This window comes from Cyprinus carpio, unplaced genomic scaffold, assembly GCF_018340385.1.
Source record: "Cyprinus carpio isolate SPL01 unplaced genomic scaffold, ASM1834038v1 S000006615, whole genome shotgun sequence".
NCBI lineage: Eukaryota > Metazoa > Chordata > Actinopteri > Cypriniformes > Cyprinidae > Cyprinus > Cyprinus carpio.
In genome coordinates, this window is record NW_024879254.1 from 1,315,716 (window position 1) to 1,333,322 (window position 17,607).

Below are 17,607 nucleotides of genomic sequence, written 5' to 3' on the forward strand. Positions count from 1 at the left end.
TCTGTCATTGACTCTTTGTGTGAATGAAGGCTTTGATCAGGCCGCTGTAGAACACTGACCTTCTTGTTCATGACCCAGAAAATGTCACAGTTGCATTCACGGTTCATAGGAACAGATCAATGGTGAAGCACAAGTGGTTTTGTAGGACAATTTTTTTTTTTTTAAATCAAATATAAAGACAAAAATAATAATTCTGAGATCTAGTATTCTTCAATAAAGCAACTGAATAAAAATTAAACAAAAATTGTATTTCTTGCATTTTAGCAAAACGTGCAGCTGCCAATGATAGCAGTGCTAAAGATCAGGAAGGTTTATTTCATATCCAAATATAAATGCAATAAACATAGTAAATGATACAACTGACATCTTGTAAATAGAATAAAAACATCTTGGTTTTTATGTACAGTCCAATACATTAAAATACACACACACTCACACACTTTTGGAAATAAGACATTGCAGGACTGAAAATTAAAATCAAAGTAGGACAAATGAATAACTATGTGTGAAACACATAAAAAGATGCTTTCTTTCCAATCCTGACCAAAAGCTCCATGCAGAAATGTATTTACCAGGCATAAAACCACCAAGACAATCTCACCACAAAGACAATCATCATAATTCACTCCTATTAACAAGCCTACCCTCCTAAACAACCCACAACCACGATGAACTACACAAAGGGGAAAGATTATAGAATGTTTCACAGTGGAGCTTTTCCAAAATGAAAGTTAATAAAACATCAGTGATTCTCTCGGGACAGATGAAATGTGAATGAGACGGCAGATTGGATACCAAACATAAAAACATTAAGTTAAATATAAATCAGCAATGATTCACATTACATTACACATTTTGTGTAAAACAAAATAATACATATATATAATTATATATTTTTTTAAGATATATAACAATATATTATAATACCTATTTCTAATATTTAAAAAGAAATCGGATATATTCTACAGAAAGAGCTTTTCTTTGAAAATAGGGGGCAATGCCCTTAATGCAGAAATACCTTTGAAATTTTAAGTTGACCAAAAAATAAAAAAAAATAATTTAACTCTTGAGGGAAGGGTGGGATTTCTATGTTTTGCCATAAAACAATACAAGTGCTAAGAGCTCTCAGAGAACCTATATAAAAGAATCAGCCACTCAGTCAAGTAAGTATTGAGGAATATCATCACAATATGAGGCTTAACCTACTTCTGAGAAGTGAAACATTGTGATTGATGAATTAAAAAGAGAGAGAGAGAGAGAGAGAGAGAAAGGTACTGTGAAAAAAACAGACACTGCAAGTCTAAACCCTTTAAAGAAAGTTGAGTTATAAATTTTAGATTTAAATCACCCTTTATAAAGTCATTTACAATTGATTGTCTTTACAAAATTACCTAAAAATCAAAACTCCTCCAGGAGTTACAAGAAAAAAAAAGAAGCTATTTTTAAACCTCCATTACAAAAGAGCATGAACAGATAAGTCTGATCTCATGTTGAAAATGTTTGTCTGTCGCCCTGTGGGCTGTTATATGTACAGATGGAAAGTTATGGTGTGTTTTCAGGAGGGAAAGATTCGCAGCACCATCGTGTGCATTTAGTTCATGGAGTGAAATCAGATGAGGAAAACATGTCACCGCTCTCATGTATCCATCTCAGAACATGGAGACATTAAGAACCTGTTAGACAAAACAAACAGAGTCACTTTAGAATGATGTTTTAAACTTCACAGATTTTTGTTTCGTTATATATCATTTTTGGCATGAATGGGTCTTTAGTACTGTGTTCTTCCTAAGCATCTCGTCTGTCAGTTTACATTGACAAGTAAATGAACAGAGAGAACAAACAAACAAATTAGATTTTTGAAGTTTTGTGGAAAAATAAAAAAGTGCCACAATGCTGTGTGGGAGCTTACTGGCACAAGATTAAAAAAAGCACATAATCCTCTGGTCCCTCCTTTAATGTAAATCTAAGGGATTTCTAAAAAGCACATCTAATCAATAAATTATAAAGTGGATTAATAAATGAATGAATAAACAGGCAGATGAAAGAAGGCTTACGGAGTCATCCATGATGGAGGCAGGGTCAAAGTAGTCTGGTTTCAGCTCTGATCTCTCCCTGCGATTTTTGGATGGAGGCCAGAAAAACAAAAAAAGGTAAAGTTAAAAACAATGACACACAAAATGTGTTTTCTCTCAACCCTGTAGCCGAAGGAAACCAGATTATGTGAAGATCTGAGCAACGCTATCATAGCGACTCTGCACCTGATTATGTGACAGTGAATCTTTGCGTTACAAAGGGTTTTCACTGGTTGATATTATGCTTTCCTGAATTCTGATTCCTACCAGATCAATGTCCATGGTGTCGAAGTCCATGCCCTCGTTAAGGTCGTCCAGTCGTTCCTCTGATGACATCATCACATCCTCTACAATCGGTTCCTCATCATCCTCCATCAACCCACTGCCACGTCGACTGCCAAACAAGCAAATTTAAAAAATGAAATAAGAGTGCAAGAATGCAAATGACCATTTGAGATTTTGAGGCCTGGTGACCACAATCAAAAATGTTCAAATCATGTCACTGCGGCAGCCCTTATTCAAAAACCATAAAACAGAACAATACTAGTTTGTCAACAAAACAGCATTAAAATGCAAAATGTGAAATTTTATCAAATCACAAGTAGTTCATTATCAGGCAAGAAAATCCATAAAGGTGCATCACTATGTGTATACACTAGAGGTCTTCACGGTCCACTAGGATGCGAAAACCCGAGGTTCAACCCGAGACCCGAGCGGAAAACTTCTATGAGTACCTCGGACACGGGTTCGGTGTTAGCGGCCTCGGGTTATTTAAAATAAACATGCTTTTTCCAAATGGACCCAATTAGACCCAAATTTTTTTAACTATCCCGATTGCGTAAGCTACTTTCACTTTCGTGTTAAGTGAGGAACGCACATAGAAAAGGAGCATACAATTGTAACCTCGCACACAGAAATATCTTATAGATATGAGATCCATCAGGAAAGTCCACTCACTTCATTATGCTGCCTGTTCATATAGGGCTTTCTTTTTTGTTTGCAGAAGCCTTTTGCTGGAGATCAGGTTGCAGACCACACTAATGAATCCATGAATTATTAGGCTATCGATTTATTTTTTATCAAACTGTCACGTTTATTTTTCAAATCCACTGGTCACAACTAAAAGCTGAGCTCAGAAATAACTTGTTTCCATCAGGCAGTCACTAATATAAAGTAGCCTAATAATAAATTGAATAAATGTTAAATAAATCAAAGTAATGGAGAAGCGGCCAAATCAGTCAGCAGGACACTGGGATTTTTCCTGACTGACTGCAGGGTCCAGTCGGGTTAGAAATTAAATGCTGACGTGTCGGACTCAAGTCTAATTTCATCGGATCTTTCTCGGGTCGGGTTTTTCTTTAAAAATAATTTTATTTATGCACGTCAGGTTCGGGTAAGAAGTGATTCAGGTCCAGTAAAGATTTTAGGACCAAAGAAGACCTCTATTGAATTCTGATCCCAATAAATGTATGTAAATGTGTACTCACATGGTGTGCTGAATGTGGCCTCTCATCTTGCTGTACTGCAGGCTTGCTCTTTCCTGCTGCTGTTTCTGGGCCATCATCCACGCGACCTGAGAACTGAAAACAAAACAGCTCTCAATCAACTTTCTACTAATAAGAGTGTGTGTTAGTTAATTTTAGTGTTTATGTGCTTACTTGTAGTCCATGTGTTGGTGCTGCTGCTGCTGCAGAGGTGTGTGTGGCGTTTCGTTGCTCATGCTGTAAACTCCCATGTACCCCTGCTCAGGGCGGAGCTTCTTTGCATCCCGCAGAACAGTAGAGACAATGTGGGGTGATGACATCATTACAGGAGTGTGCGGCCCACTATGCTCACGATTTACCCACATGCTCACATCACTGCTGCTACAGCTACTCTCCTCTGAGAGCCAGACATAGAGAGAAGACAATGAAACAGGAAGTCAGTTTTACCCTAAAGATTATAGATGAATTATGATTCAATGCATATGTACCCTCGGGTAGTTTTCTCTTGCTGGCGGCAGGTGGTTTGCTCTTGCGACTGCGGGTGGAGCTCCTGCTGCTCATACCGCTGATGACAGACAGAGTGTCATCATCAGCGCCCGTCTGCAGAGAGTTACGGTAGGAGATGAGCGGTAACCAGCAGTCGTCCCTCTGCAGCGCCATCTGAAAGGTCATAAACCGCTCTAGATACAGGTGCCTGATGGGAGAGATCGGAGGTCAAACAATAAACATAAATAAACTTCAATAGAGATACTAATTAAAAGAAAAATACACCATTAACCTTCAGAGACCCAGTGTAACAGAATTTCAACATTTGTATATTTTACAAATACTGGTAAAAACTACACATAACAACAACCAACACTGAAATTTATCACAACAACAGCTTTGTTGGGGGAAAAATGCATTTTATCTTCCAGAGTCACAAAAAAATGCCACCAACATGCTGACAGAGTTAACACTTTTCAAACCAATTTATATATTTAGAAAGTTCTTTTTTTTATTTGTTAGTGTCTAGTAACGGGAAAAGGCTTACATGCCCTGAAAATTTAAACATACATACATTTATAAACATTGTTCAAAGCATACCAAAAATGCAAAGCTGGCATCAGGTGTCCAATATTTAAATTTAAATACAGTATTTTAGTCAAATTTACTGGTTCAAATCTATTATTTTTCAAATACACTTGTGTGCTGGTTTTCACTGTTCACAAGGTGTTTTACAACCTTTATCCATATTACAATGCAAACAGTGCCTAAATGAAATGTTTTTTACAACTAATGGCTTCCTAAAAATACTGCATCATGAATATAAAAACTTGGGTCTCAGAGGGATCTGAGACAGCAGGGATTCTCAATGTGAGTGTCTTACACAGTCTTCTTGTCCTGCCTCAGTAGTTTGGAGGAAAACTCACTGAGGATGTCAAGGAATGCGAGGTTGAGAGGAGGGCTGCCCTCCCCCTGTGGACTGGGTTCTTTAAAGGCAAATTCTATTCCATCCCTAAACACAGAAAACACACTCTGTGACTCCATCTCAAAGACATATATTTGCCCCTTTTCCACTTAAATGGTTTTAATGTTAATGCTGGTGGCACAGTTAAATTCTGGCATGATGGTTTTAAGTATATAAAATACAGTTTTACACAAACAGAATAAAGAATGTGGCTGGAGCTCCCATCCAAAGATTTGAGATCAAGAACCAGAACACAGCTGGGACTTTACAACAACCGTGTTTAAATTTTCTTACTTGTGGAGCATTGCAATGGCCTCTCTGGTTTTGATTTGATCGAGTCCAAATGTGAGAGAGAAGCGTCGGGCCAGTTCTTTAATGCCACAGAATGCAGATGCGGACCGATCGAAGTTACAGCCCAGATCATTCAGCATCTCATTAAACAGCTGAAACAGAAACATCACACTTCTGTTATTCAGTGTTGCTGGGAGAGCTGGTCTGAGTAAGGAGGGAAGCATTGCCTCACCTGCTGCAAGCTGAGGATCAGAGTCTTGGCACACTGAATCTTGTCGATCTGACGTGCTTTACTCATGGTCTCTTTAATGATATCACCATAATCATTATAGTACTACACACAGACAGAGACAGGGAGTCCATGTAAGCATCAAGTAACAAACAGAGAGGAATGTTACAACACTAATGAGACTCACTCTCATGTATTGTTTGAAGATATCTGCTCCTGTCTTCATCTCTACCACATTGTAGATGATTAATTTGCAGAAGGCGGCCAGTAAATTCCTGCGTCTGTGGAGTGCCTCAATCTTACCAGCCTCGTCATCTGCAAGACACGGCCAAAAATTAATTGAATGAATTTGACTGGATAGTGAAAAACAAGCAGTCAATTGTGCAGAATAATAATGATAAATACTAATCATAATATACTGTTCAAAAAAAGAAAGTAATTTAATGACCAAACCTTTGACTGGTAGTGTATTAAGTTTTCCACAATTTTTATTTATTTATTTAATAGATTACTTCTTATCATAAAAGGTGCAGCATCTCATTTCTGTTCCAAAAGCAGCATTGTTTCCTAAGAGGTTTCTTAAAGGGGACAGTTCACCCTACCTAAAAATGAGAAATCTGTCATAATTTTCTCACCTTCATGTAATTTCCCAAAGATTTGGGTTAATTTTCAAAACACAAATTAAGATATTTTTGTTGAAACCGGATCTGTTTCTGTCCCTCCATTGAACGTACAGGTAACCAAAATTTACATGGTCTAAAAAGGTAACAGGCATCATAAAACAAATCCATATGTAGGGTTGGGTATCGTTTAAATTTTAGCGATTCCGATTCTTTTCGGTTCCCAGTTTCGATTCCAATGTTATTAAATAATTATATCAAACATTTAAGAGCTGTTTGTGTGCAAAACAGAACTGCATGATTTTGGATAAACTGAGTTTGTTTGTTCTTCCCCCAACGGAAGCTGTGGTTCTCTCATGATTCTGAAGAAAAAAGATTAGACAACTAAACACAATCACAATTTATGAATAAATGATTCAATGACTCACTCAAGATGTACTTGTGTCATTACTGGATGAATCGGCGTTCTTGAACGAATCTCTTCTATGATTCAAAGACAAATAACATTTTAACAGCACCTTTTCGCCACCTACTGGCGTAACAATGTAATCGATAAACCTTCGTTTGAAGTGTCAAATTACTTTTTAAAAGGTGATTTACTCTATTTTAATCGCTATCATACACACAGTTTATATCTGAACTATAAACTTTTATCCCAGTACTTCTGTTTTTTGAATGTTTATAACAGAAATAATGATACTGTGTGACTGAAAAGACCAATAATAGAAAAGACTGTGAAGCGGTTTCATTCATGACAGATGAGAGCTGCTCTCTTTAGGTCAGCGGCAGTGCAAACACAAATTTAAATGTTCAAATCACACTGGTGTGATCGTAAGCTGCCAAACCAAGTGATCACAACATAGATTGCACACGTCAAAGGTGATGGAATGTAATGATACATACAGACGAATAACTGTAATTTAGGAACAGAATTACGTTGGTATTTGAATTGTGTTCGCGATCTTTAACAATCTATTAAATTAAAGTGCTTTGTCATGTTGGTGGTGACACCTCTCTTGCAACATGTTCAGCTATCACAGATATTATAATTAGCTTTTTTGGCTTCTGATTGCAAATGTAGCCAAACTTTGGAGCGCTTTGATTAGCAAACAAGGTCCTGACAGATCACTAGGTCCGGTCCTCACAGATGAAGAAAAAAAAAAGAGAAGGAATCGATAGGCGGAATCGAAATTGTAATTTGACAACAAGTATCCGATTCCTGACCTTAAGTATCTGATTCTGGAATCGATTTTCGATTCCCAACCCTATCCATATGTATCAAATTCAAACAGTGTTTGATAAAACAGCAGTCCCAATCCAAACTCAAACAGTTTGATGAGCCATACTGCTATGGCAGGCTGCTGAAAAAATTATTTTGTGCTACAACTACACATTGTAAGTCAACAGCTGATCTTGTCTCTGAAGCATAGACTGCATACTTGCTGTTATACACTCAAATTCACACACAGTAGTGTGTGTGCCACCTTGAAGTGAATCAGAGCAGTCTTCTGTCCTAATTGTCATTTACCTGTGCTGCTGTCCTCGTCCTGGTCAACAAACACATGATCAAGGATGAAGTTGATTAGTTCGCTCTGTAAGGATGCATCTGGGCTGAACACCAAGGGCTCTAAAGCTTCCCGCCCCGACGCTACAATCTGATAACTGAAGATCAGGAGTGCATCGCAGAGAATGGTGAAGGCCTACAACACACAAAAACACACAGTTCATTTACCCAGAATCCCCTATACATGAAAGGGCTTGGTGTGGCAGGTCAGACTCACCTGTTCTTTCACAACAGTGCTGATACTATTCAGGTACCTCTGACACATCATACAGAAGGCTCTCACTTGTCTCCGCAACAGCACCATATCATCCTGAAACGGGACGAGAGTGTGACTAAACGCTCACAAATGACAGTCTCAACACAGGTCTGGCCGTGTATGTGTGTGTTGTACCTTACTGGCACTGCCCTCCGAGACCTTAGCCAAGTGCCAGAGTATGACATAGTGAGTACACTGGAGTGCATGAGCCACGATCTATAAAGGCAAAACAAAACTTGAATTGAATTCACTGATAATTAGTTTTAATTTAAGGGGCTTATCTGTACTTCTAGCTAAAAAGAGAATATTATATTAACATGCCCTCTGTTACATTATTTTGTAGGTCTAAATTTGTATTAATGTTCTCTTATCCAGTCAAGATCATTGAATAGTTTTTTTTCTTCTTCTTAAAAACATTAATTTTCCTTAATTATGAATTTATGTAAGTAAATGTCCTCTAAATGCATCTGGGGAACAAAAATTATAAAAGCAATGTGCTCCATTTTATGCCATTACTGGTCATTAAAGCAACATTAAGTTGTTTCAGAGCAACATTTCACTGCAGAAGAGCATGTATAAGGCATGCAACCCGGCAAATGAACTAAAATGAGTTAAGCCCCTGGATCAGTAGTCAGTACCTGCTCAGGCATATCTCCATTTTGCAGGCCAGAATTCAAAAGTTTGTAGTTGCTGGTGAATAGGTCCCATTTGGTGAGGTCATGGGCACTGCAAGGAGCATAAACACAGGCACACACACAGTTATGATGAAGAAAGTCCACTGGTCTATGAATGTGAACCTCACAAAACATGTAAAGATTTATTTATTTAACCCCAAAATCAAAAGAATTATATATATATATATATATATATATATATATATATAATATATATATATATATATATATAAAAAAAATGAAGATCTGTTGTAGGACCTTTGGAATTTCTCAGTTTTAGCTAAAAGTGTGTTCTTACTTGTGGAAGGCTGTGATTCTTTTGAGTGTTGACAAAACTTGATAGGCATCATCTTCATCAGGCTCCTCTCCCTTAAAGAAACAAAACCATTAAAGTTGAAAGGTTAAATCACAAAGAACAGTTCCAGAGAATATTACCACACACACCTCCTGCAGGACGTCCTCCAACAGACGGTGGAACTTATCAATCTGTTCATCAATCATCTGGCTGCGGACAATATCTACACGGTTATAGATGGTGAATTCCTCATTGCACAGTGCATGGAAAGTCATGGAACATGCCTCTAATACATCTGTGTCTGTGTGCTTCTCCACCACATCACGGACCTGGCGCAGCAAAGCATCCAGATGCTGCAGGACATCAGCACAAGAATTACTCATAGAACTACTACAACAAAACATTAACTATCAGTCATTTAATGACTTCATGTATTGATTCAAAAATATGTTACTACTATTGTAAACTTCCTTCATGTTAAAAGTGACTTTTATTTTATAAGCACAATATTTAGTGTACTATGTGGTACATTTTATTTTTTTTGTATGTGAATAATTACCTTCTCCAGCCGACCAGTTGTGTAGATCTCTAGATCAAAATACTGAGGAAACCGCAACAGATTAGTGACCTTCTCTGGGTCCACTGAATACTGAGAAATGAGACAGAGAGAAATATTTTTTTTTCCAGAAATCTCCTGGTTTCCATCCTTATTCAGACTGCAATCACTTATTTGGGATATCTGTATGTAGTGAGTTGTGGACCATTGCTTTATCCCCAAAAAGCCAAACAATATTGCAATGAAAATTTTCTTGCAATCCCAAAAACAAACACAAAGTGTTGAGGATTAATAACTGCAATTAAAGTGGTATTTACATTTACATAATTTACATTTGTTTGTTATTCAACTGATGCATTACACACATCTGGCAAGGCACACAATCACTCACTTTAGCCAGTAACAGGGGCAGAGCCACAGTAAATGTTTCTGTGATCTTTGTTCGATCATCCAGCTGGGTTTTCTTTTCTTTAGCTGTTAGAACCTGTGCCAGAATAAGAAACAGCATACACATTTGAAGCAACATGAAAAGGAGGAAATAATATATATTTTTTAGCTCTATTGATCATTTAACATGATTGACATGATTTTCTGCATTGAAAATATTTGTGTGTGCATGAGTTATAGGTTTGGCTACGGTTTTGTGATATCCATAGTTTTGAAAATGTCCTCACAAATATAGTAAAAATGCCAAAAAAGAAATAAATAATGTGACAACATAAGTAAGTCCTCTCTATTTGACAAGAACAATTGGCAAAATGTGTTTGCTTCAGTTGTAATGAAAGAAATAGCAACAGGTTTCTTCCATATTATCATGTACACCAGAGTGATCGGAACAGATTATCGAAAAAGAATCAATATAGAACAGGGACTTGGTTCTATCCATCAGTTTGTTGACTTGATGGAGGCCGATCTGAATGTGAGCATTTAGCCAAGTGTACGAAATATGCAGGGTTTAAGTGAACTAAATGATTAGAGTAGTCTAGCATACATTACCTGATAAACGCAAGAAAAAAAAAGTTTTAAATGAACCACATGCATGGACAAGTCATTCACCATAAGATCAATAACAAATTTATAAAATACATCGGGTGAATTTTTATTTCATGCCAAAATTTTATCCAGTAATACCTTTTTGGATAAAGTTCAGGGCCAGGAGCTTAAAAAAAATATCAAAATGTTTGCATCTATGGGACATCCTCACTAATATGGTGAAACCAAAATGTTTTTTTTTGTGTGTGTGTGTGTGTGTGTGTGTGTGTGTCTCACCCTTTTGCGTGTGTGTGTTTGTGTGGGTGGGTGACACTCACAAGTCTGTCTGACAGCACAAAGCATGATCTCAATCAGAGCAGCTTCCTGAGCATCAGTGAGAGCTGAAACACACAAATCATGGTGTTTAAATAGTTTAGGGAAGAATGATTTTTAGGCAAATTCTAATCCTAACACAAAAAACTAATAGCCATGTACCCTCCTCTCCAGGGTAAGGTTCATCCAGCAGCAGGCTGATCATACTCTCCCAGTCCTTCAGCAGCTCTGACGCACAATCCCACAAGCTGTCCACCAGGTAGGCACCGTGCTCATGCAGCTAAAACACACAAACTTTCATGATATCTTAAAAAGCCAACCTACTGTCTCACAGTTTACTATTCTATTCAGAGGAATAAATTAGGCTACATTCTTATTTTCCCTACTTTTTAAAATAATCTACCTGCCTTCGTCACAATTTGTTCTCATACAATGTGCTGCCATCTCAGAGAAGGAAAACAGACATGTGAAATACTACGACCTGCACAGCCAAAATATTTCTATAACGAGACATTAAGCAGTGACATAGCACGCTGAGCACATCAAGCACACCTCACTCTCAAGAAAGAACAAGACAGTCGTTCTGATGAGGTTAGCATTCAAACATTGTCTGCCTCTCCTGGGCCGCCCCTCATCCTCTGGACCATGATGACTGAATAACCTGGGAACACAGCACCAGCATACATGCACAGTCTTAAGAGGAATCAGTCAGTAATGGTGAGTATCAGATGCATTATGGATAAGAACTAATGTGGCAAATGTGTTTAATTACACTAGTATTTAATAAAGCACAGACTTGCTATGATGCAAAAAAGTGTGACATTTACTTTTTGTAGAGAAACTCCCCTGCTGCCACAGCAACCGGTCGGTGGGCGGAGTAAACCAAATGATAGACGCTCTCACAGTCTTCTGCCGTCAAAATCTCATCACTACTCCTGTGTGCACAAATAAACACAATCACATGGTAAAAGAACATCTTTAAAAGAAAGTAAGACTGAATGCTGAACTCACTGCAAGACCAGCGTCAGCAACTTAATGGCCTGAACAGCAACATCATATTCCTTATCCAGAGTCATGGACACAATTCGATCCTACGAGACAAAGAATAAGAGAACTGTTTGTAAGAAACTACATTTTTCAGTGATAAATAGGAATCCACACTTAGAGATGTTGTTGCCATAGCAAGAGTCCTGGTGAAAGACTCACCTTGAAGCGGCTGGTGAAGAGTTCCAATCTGGCATTGAGTTCTCTGCTATAATACAAACCCTGAAGAGCAGTAAGACACTTCAGACGAACCTCACCTTGCTGGGGAATGAAAAATAATGTAAATGGATGAGACGTGAGATGTGGTAGGTTTGACCTGTATAGAACAACCAATCTGTGTGAATGTGTTTGTGATACCTTATCATACATGGTCCAGCCCACGTACTTCAGGTAACTGTCATTAAGAAACGCCTCACTGTACATCTTCATCCACATACCAATCTCTTCAATGCAGACAACCCTGATCTCAGCAATCACATCCCTGCACACAAATACAAGAGAAAAAACAGCTCTTGGATCATTTTAAAATATGAATTTATTGAATCAGTCAGTCAATTATTGGGATGTTTGCTTACCTGTATCTGTGGATGAATACTCCTTTAAAAATGGCATTCATCATGTTCTCAATCTCATCCTGGTTTTCCTGGAGCTAATAATTACAAAAGAACATGTTTGAATCAAGGTTTTTGAGTATATGTATGTGTATGTGTGTGCACGTGTGTGTGTGTGCATCACCTCCTTGCGTTTTTGCAGCAGGAGCTCCAGGCGTTCATTGGCTCGTTTCCCAATGCTCTTGTTGCGTTCTGTCTCGTATTGTCTTTGTGTGTTGTCCAAATTAATGCTCAAATTCAGAGCAACATTCACCAAGGCGGTCATCAGTTTCATGGCTGAAATACAGTGGAAGAAAAGGTCAGAGCGTATAATTCATACCTTTATCATTAAGAACAAACTGATGGAAAACTGCATGCCAAAATTTATGACACAACAATATGTTTATGCAGTAGAAGTAGTGTGGTAGTAGGAGTGGGTGATATATCAGTTGGCAAGATTAACCGTTTTCAAATATCATCTTCATCGCGGTTACACACTCACATGGCATTGCTGTCTTATCGTTTGCATGTGTTTTTAAGCACTGCAGATTAAAACAAGTGATTTTAAGCTGATAAAAGCGCAATCAGCAGTGAAAGAGAGCTTATTTATGTGTATGTGCGTGCAGTCTGAGAGACTTTTTCTGAGCACTGTCAGAGATGCGCGCGCACGTGAAGAAAGAGCTAAGTTAGAGGTTAAATACACACCACACTTGTGGGTGACAATGCCAATTTTTGCAAGTATCCTCGTAAACACAGTAATTTAGGTCTCAGGTGAAAGCAAACAGCTGAGGAAGAAAAACACAAATGTAACAGTATATTGGATCCGGGGCAGCTCTTAAAGTGACAGCAGTCTAATATTCCCGCTGTCTGATTCAAGGGCTGCTGTCAAAAAACAAAAGAGAAAATCTCTCACTGCTCTTGTCACTTTTGTAACTTTAATAATAAGAATATATATTTAATTTACACTGTGAAGAATATGCAGAATATGCAGTGATTTTATACATTTGATTACTTTATACAATAAATATAGCTTCTTTCTTATTTGTTTATAATTTAGGCTAGTATTTGCCTGGTGACAAGAATTATGAAATTTCTATGGTAACAAAAATGTTGATATCATAAAGACCTTGTTTAAAGCAAAACTAACTATATCATGATATATATGGTTACCGTTAAATAAAATGACTCATATCTTGATATAAGAATTTAGTCATATCGCCCACACCCATGTTGTAGTATGTTATTCTGAACACTGCACAGTACCTAGCTCAAAGTCACCCACCTGCCAGGGTACTGGTGTGTCTGAACGCTCTGACCTGTGAGTCTGACAGGCCGGTGAGGAGAGAGATGACTGTGTCCATCATGTACTCATCATAGATGATGCTGTACTGGCACTGCCGGACCAGGACCGCGATGAACTCACACAAGCTTAATTTAAACTTCTTCCACACTGGACCTGTCATTGCCAGCGGATAATCACCACTGTCCTGAACACACACACACACACACACACACACTCTTTTTCCATATACATTTACAGTATCTAATCTCCTCCATCCCATCATAGATTCTACCCATGGAAACGTCTCTGGTATAAAACAGGTTAACAAACCTCATCAAACTCTTCCGTCATTTTCCTGATGATCTCAGAATTCTGCATGTGCCGAAACATCTCGGAGCTCACCGCACCTATAACAAACATACACATTCAATAAGACAAAATATACACTTGAATTATGTAAACTTATTTACACCTAGAGAACACACACCTTTACAACCAGAGCAGTGGATAAAGAAGTTGATGAGTTCCAGCAAGGCAGAGTCTCTGTCCGTCTTATAGGACTCAATCCAGTCATCAACCACTGACTACAGAAAGAGAGACAAAGCAAACACACACACACACTTGCTCAGTTAAACCTTCTTTCCTACACACACAGCCTACACAGAAAGCATACACTGCAGCTAGACCTGGATATAATAACAAACCACATAAACTGCTGATTTACTCTGATGATACATCCGAGTACTTTGAGACAGAGAGCGTGTATGTCTGTGAATGAACACAGTCTGACAGATCAGCGTTTATCTGAAGTTGTTTGTGTGTATGCTGGTACCTGTGTGGCACTCTTGCCCAATTTGACAATCTCAAACAAACTGAGATTCTCCATGTCGTTCTCCTGATGGTGTCCATTTACCCGACCTCTCACCTCTGACCCCTTCAACTTCTCTCCAAGGGTCTTTTTCCCCTTCTAGACACAAATGGCAAAAAGCAAAGCAAGAAAACTTGAATTAAACAAGCTTCTAAGGCAGCATGGCTCAAACTGTGATTTAAAAATTCCCATTGCAATTTAAAATGTGATTTTAAAAAAGGCTCCAGGTTTGCCATTTTGTGATTCTATATCAATATAATAATAATAATAATAATAATAGTAAAGACAAAATAAGGAATATAATATTATTGCAATATTTAACAGTAAAAAAAATGTAAGAACAATAACATAAGAAAAGAAAAAATATTACTATTTTACAGTACAACTGTTTTAATTTATTCCTTCTCAGATGTTAAACCATTATGATTTTATTTCAGTGGAAAACCTCAGGGAGCCCTCAAATTTTCTTTTTTGTTAACAACAGCTGGTTTAAAGACAGTTGGTGCATATTGAATTCCCAAACGTGCATTATATGCTACCCAAACTGAAAGCTCATGCAGAGATGATTTTGTGTAGAGCAGTATTTTCTTCAAACCACTGCAGATTTGTAAAAAAAAAACAAAACAAAAAAAACAATGCTGAGCTTCACTTTGAAACACAACACATTTATATATTTAAATAAAATCGCACTAAACCATATAGCAGTTTGCTTTTATGTGATCAATCGCGCAGCCTTACTCATATCTGTTTAACAGTGTATTTGAAAGCTGATTGTGTGATAAAAGAGCTGAATGCATTTCTGCAAGGTCACTGTCTGATAGGTACCTTTCCTTTTCCAGATTTGCCATTCCGACCCTCGAGATCTTCAAGATCAGTGTCCGAGAGCCGAGAGTATCCTTCCCTGAACAAACAAAATGCACCAGTGATTAGAGCAGTGTGTATGTGGAGTATTTCAGGTGCATGTATTTTATAGGTCCTTTCATTTATTGCTGGTGTTTACAGAACTCAGGTCAAATGTGTTTTGTGTGCATACAGGGCTGAAACTCCAAGATACAGTTTTATGAGCGGTTTTCCTACAATCATGAGCACAGTGTTGTTTTAGGTAGGCCTTATGCAAGCACACAGTAAGCAAGTTGCCATGTAGCAGATGCTGGATTTCTTGTTTAATGTGCACATGATGACCATAAATGCTGAACAGTTAGGTTTGGAGACACAGACACAGAGTTTGTGTCTGGTACTTACTGATGGAAGTCTGTTTGAAGGTTCTGAGCTGCTATCATTTTGTCAACATCTTCTGTTTCTTCTGGAGTTTATAAGTGTCCCCACACTGCAGTAGACAAACAGATCCACACAGCTGCAGCATCACAAAACTAAAAATATTAGCATGTAAAACAACAACCATAACGATTAATGATGCAGTTACTGAATGAGGTTATTCACGCGCGCCTGCCTGTGTGAAGGACGTGTGTATATTTATATGACTTCAATAATAAATATGCTGTCAAAAACATTACTGTACGTATAATCCAACCATAAAACACTGGATAAACTCCATTAATCACACAAAATCTCTATGTATTCGTGTAACGTGTGAAATTTTATTAATTGTGTTTTTAACGTTGAGTTCGATTTCCGTAAACACTGGCTAGCATGCTAACATGCTAACGGGCCTCTAGCTCGTCTAACAGTCATTAAAACCGCCCCAAACCCACCAAAACAATGTGAAACTCACTGCAAAACCCTATTAAAACTTTACATTTCTGCATACGACGCACATTTTAGTGTTTCGTTAATTCTCACTATTCAAACTAATGGCACAAACTGTCTTGACATATGAACGACTCTCAGAAACGAATCTCCCGAACGAAGTCATAGGAAAATGTCTTTTATTTATTTTATTTTTTTCTAAAATCACGGTTATTTATGAAGAGACGCCGCCATTTCCTTCCTCACCTCCCCTTTAGCGTGAGTCCAGCAGCATCAAACCCGCCCAGAACTGCTGCTGCTGCCGCCGAACCGAACCGAACCGAACCGGTGCTCCGTGGTTAAGACATTAAAACATGTTCCAAGTAGAACTGGCTCTGTTTTGTTTGTGTTTCAGAGCTAGAAGATGCAGTTTGCTGCTGTGGGCGGACAGGAGTAAAAAATACAGCTTCGAGAAACCCAAAACACACTTATTACGCGTCCACACACACACCCACATTGCATCCACACACAAACACACCCACACACACTGACATGTACATCATGGGACCAGCACTGCTAATTTCTGCACAATTGTTTTGTTTACAATGGTTGTATATTGAATTGAAAATACATTAGTTCTAAATGAAAATAGCTGACTGTGTGCCTAATTTGGAAAATTTAGCTTTTTTTTAAACGAGAGTGATTAACCCTAATTGTAAGTGGATGTTTTGTTTTAATACACCTGAAATGTGCAAACAAGCAAGAGAATGCAAGAAGTGTCAAAACTCTGGAATGATGATGGACAAAGGATTTGTTTATATAGAAAATGAGTGATATCAGAATAAAGCTCAGACACAAACAAAACAAAAAAAAAAGTTCACAGGTATCGAGCTTAAATACGAGTAAAAACTTATAAAATATTTGAAATGTCTCAAACAAGTAAATCGAAGCACAGACATAAAAAAAAAACAGAAAAACAATAACACAATGTTTGGTTTGTTTATGCAAATAATAAATGTATGTTGAAACGTATGATGAAAAACAGTTTATGCTGAGGAATGGTGATATAGTTATATATATATAAAAAATAAAACTATGCAGTATAATATATAGCATAACAGGAAAAATATGACTTCCCAGTTTCATCTCCTGTGCACTTTACACATTATGTATTGCCTTAAACCCATTAATCTGTGTATGCACACATGAGCAACCAAAGATAAAAATGTACAGACATAATAAAAAAGTTCTTTCCTTTCATGTCAATGGTAGACATAAGAATCATTTCCCATACATATGTAAACATAAACTCATCCCACATTATATTCTGTAGTTTACACA

At 37.6% G+C, this 17,607-nt stretch overlaps 1 protein-coding gene across 1 annotated transcript; it reads right to left on the minus strand.

The window, feature by feature from the left end:
* Nucleotides 1–374: 374 nt before the first annotated feature.
* LOC109045569 (cohesin subunit SA-2-like) lies at nt 375–16,816 on the minus strand. Its single transcript, XM_042754941.1, has 34 exons — nt 16,534–16,816; nt 15,823–15,907; nt 15,406–15,481; nt 14,545–14,679; nt 14,200–14,296; nt 14,043–14,119; nt 13,713–13,917; nt 12,576–12,727; nt 12,416–12,489; nt 12,198–12,321; nt 12,003–12,101; nt 11,808–11,887; nt 11,624–11,731; nt 11,349–11,457; nt 10,959–11,076; nt 10,761–10,864; nt 9,883–9,975; nt 9,495–9,584; nt 9,085–9,288; nt 8,939–9,009; nt 8,605–8,692; nt 8,102–8,182; nt 7,928–8,020; nt 7,675–7,846; nt 5,714–5,841; nt 5,530–5,631; nt 5,301–5,449; nt 4,926–5,054; nt 4,045–4,250; nt 3,731–3,953; nt 3,560–3,652; nt 2,340–2,466; nt 2,055–2,132; nt 375–1,673 (listed from the first exon to the last, which is right to left on the minus strand). Exons 2-34 carry the CDS (start codon nt 15,858–15,860, stop codon nt 1,650–1,652), a joined length of 3,747 nt encoding a protein of 1,248 aa, XP_042610875.1. The 5' UTR covers nt 15,861–15,907; nt 16,534–16,816; the 3' UTR covers nt 375–1,649.
* Between the last annotated feature and the right edge of the window lie 791 nt (nt 16,817–17,607).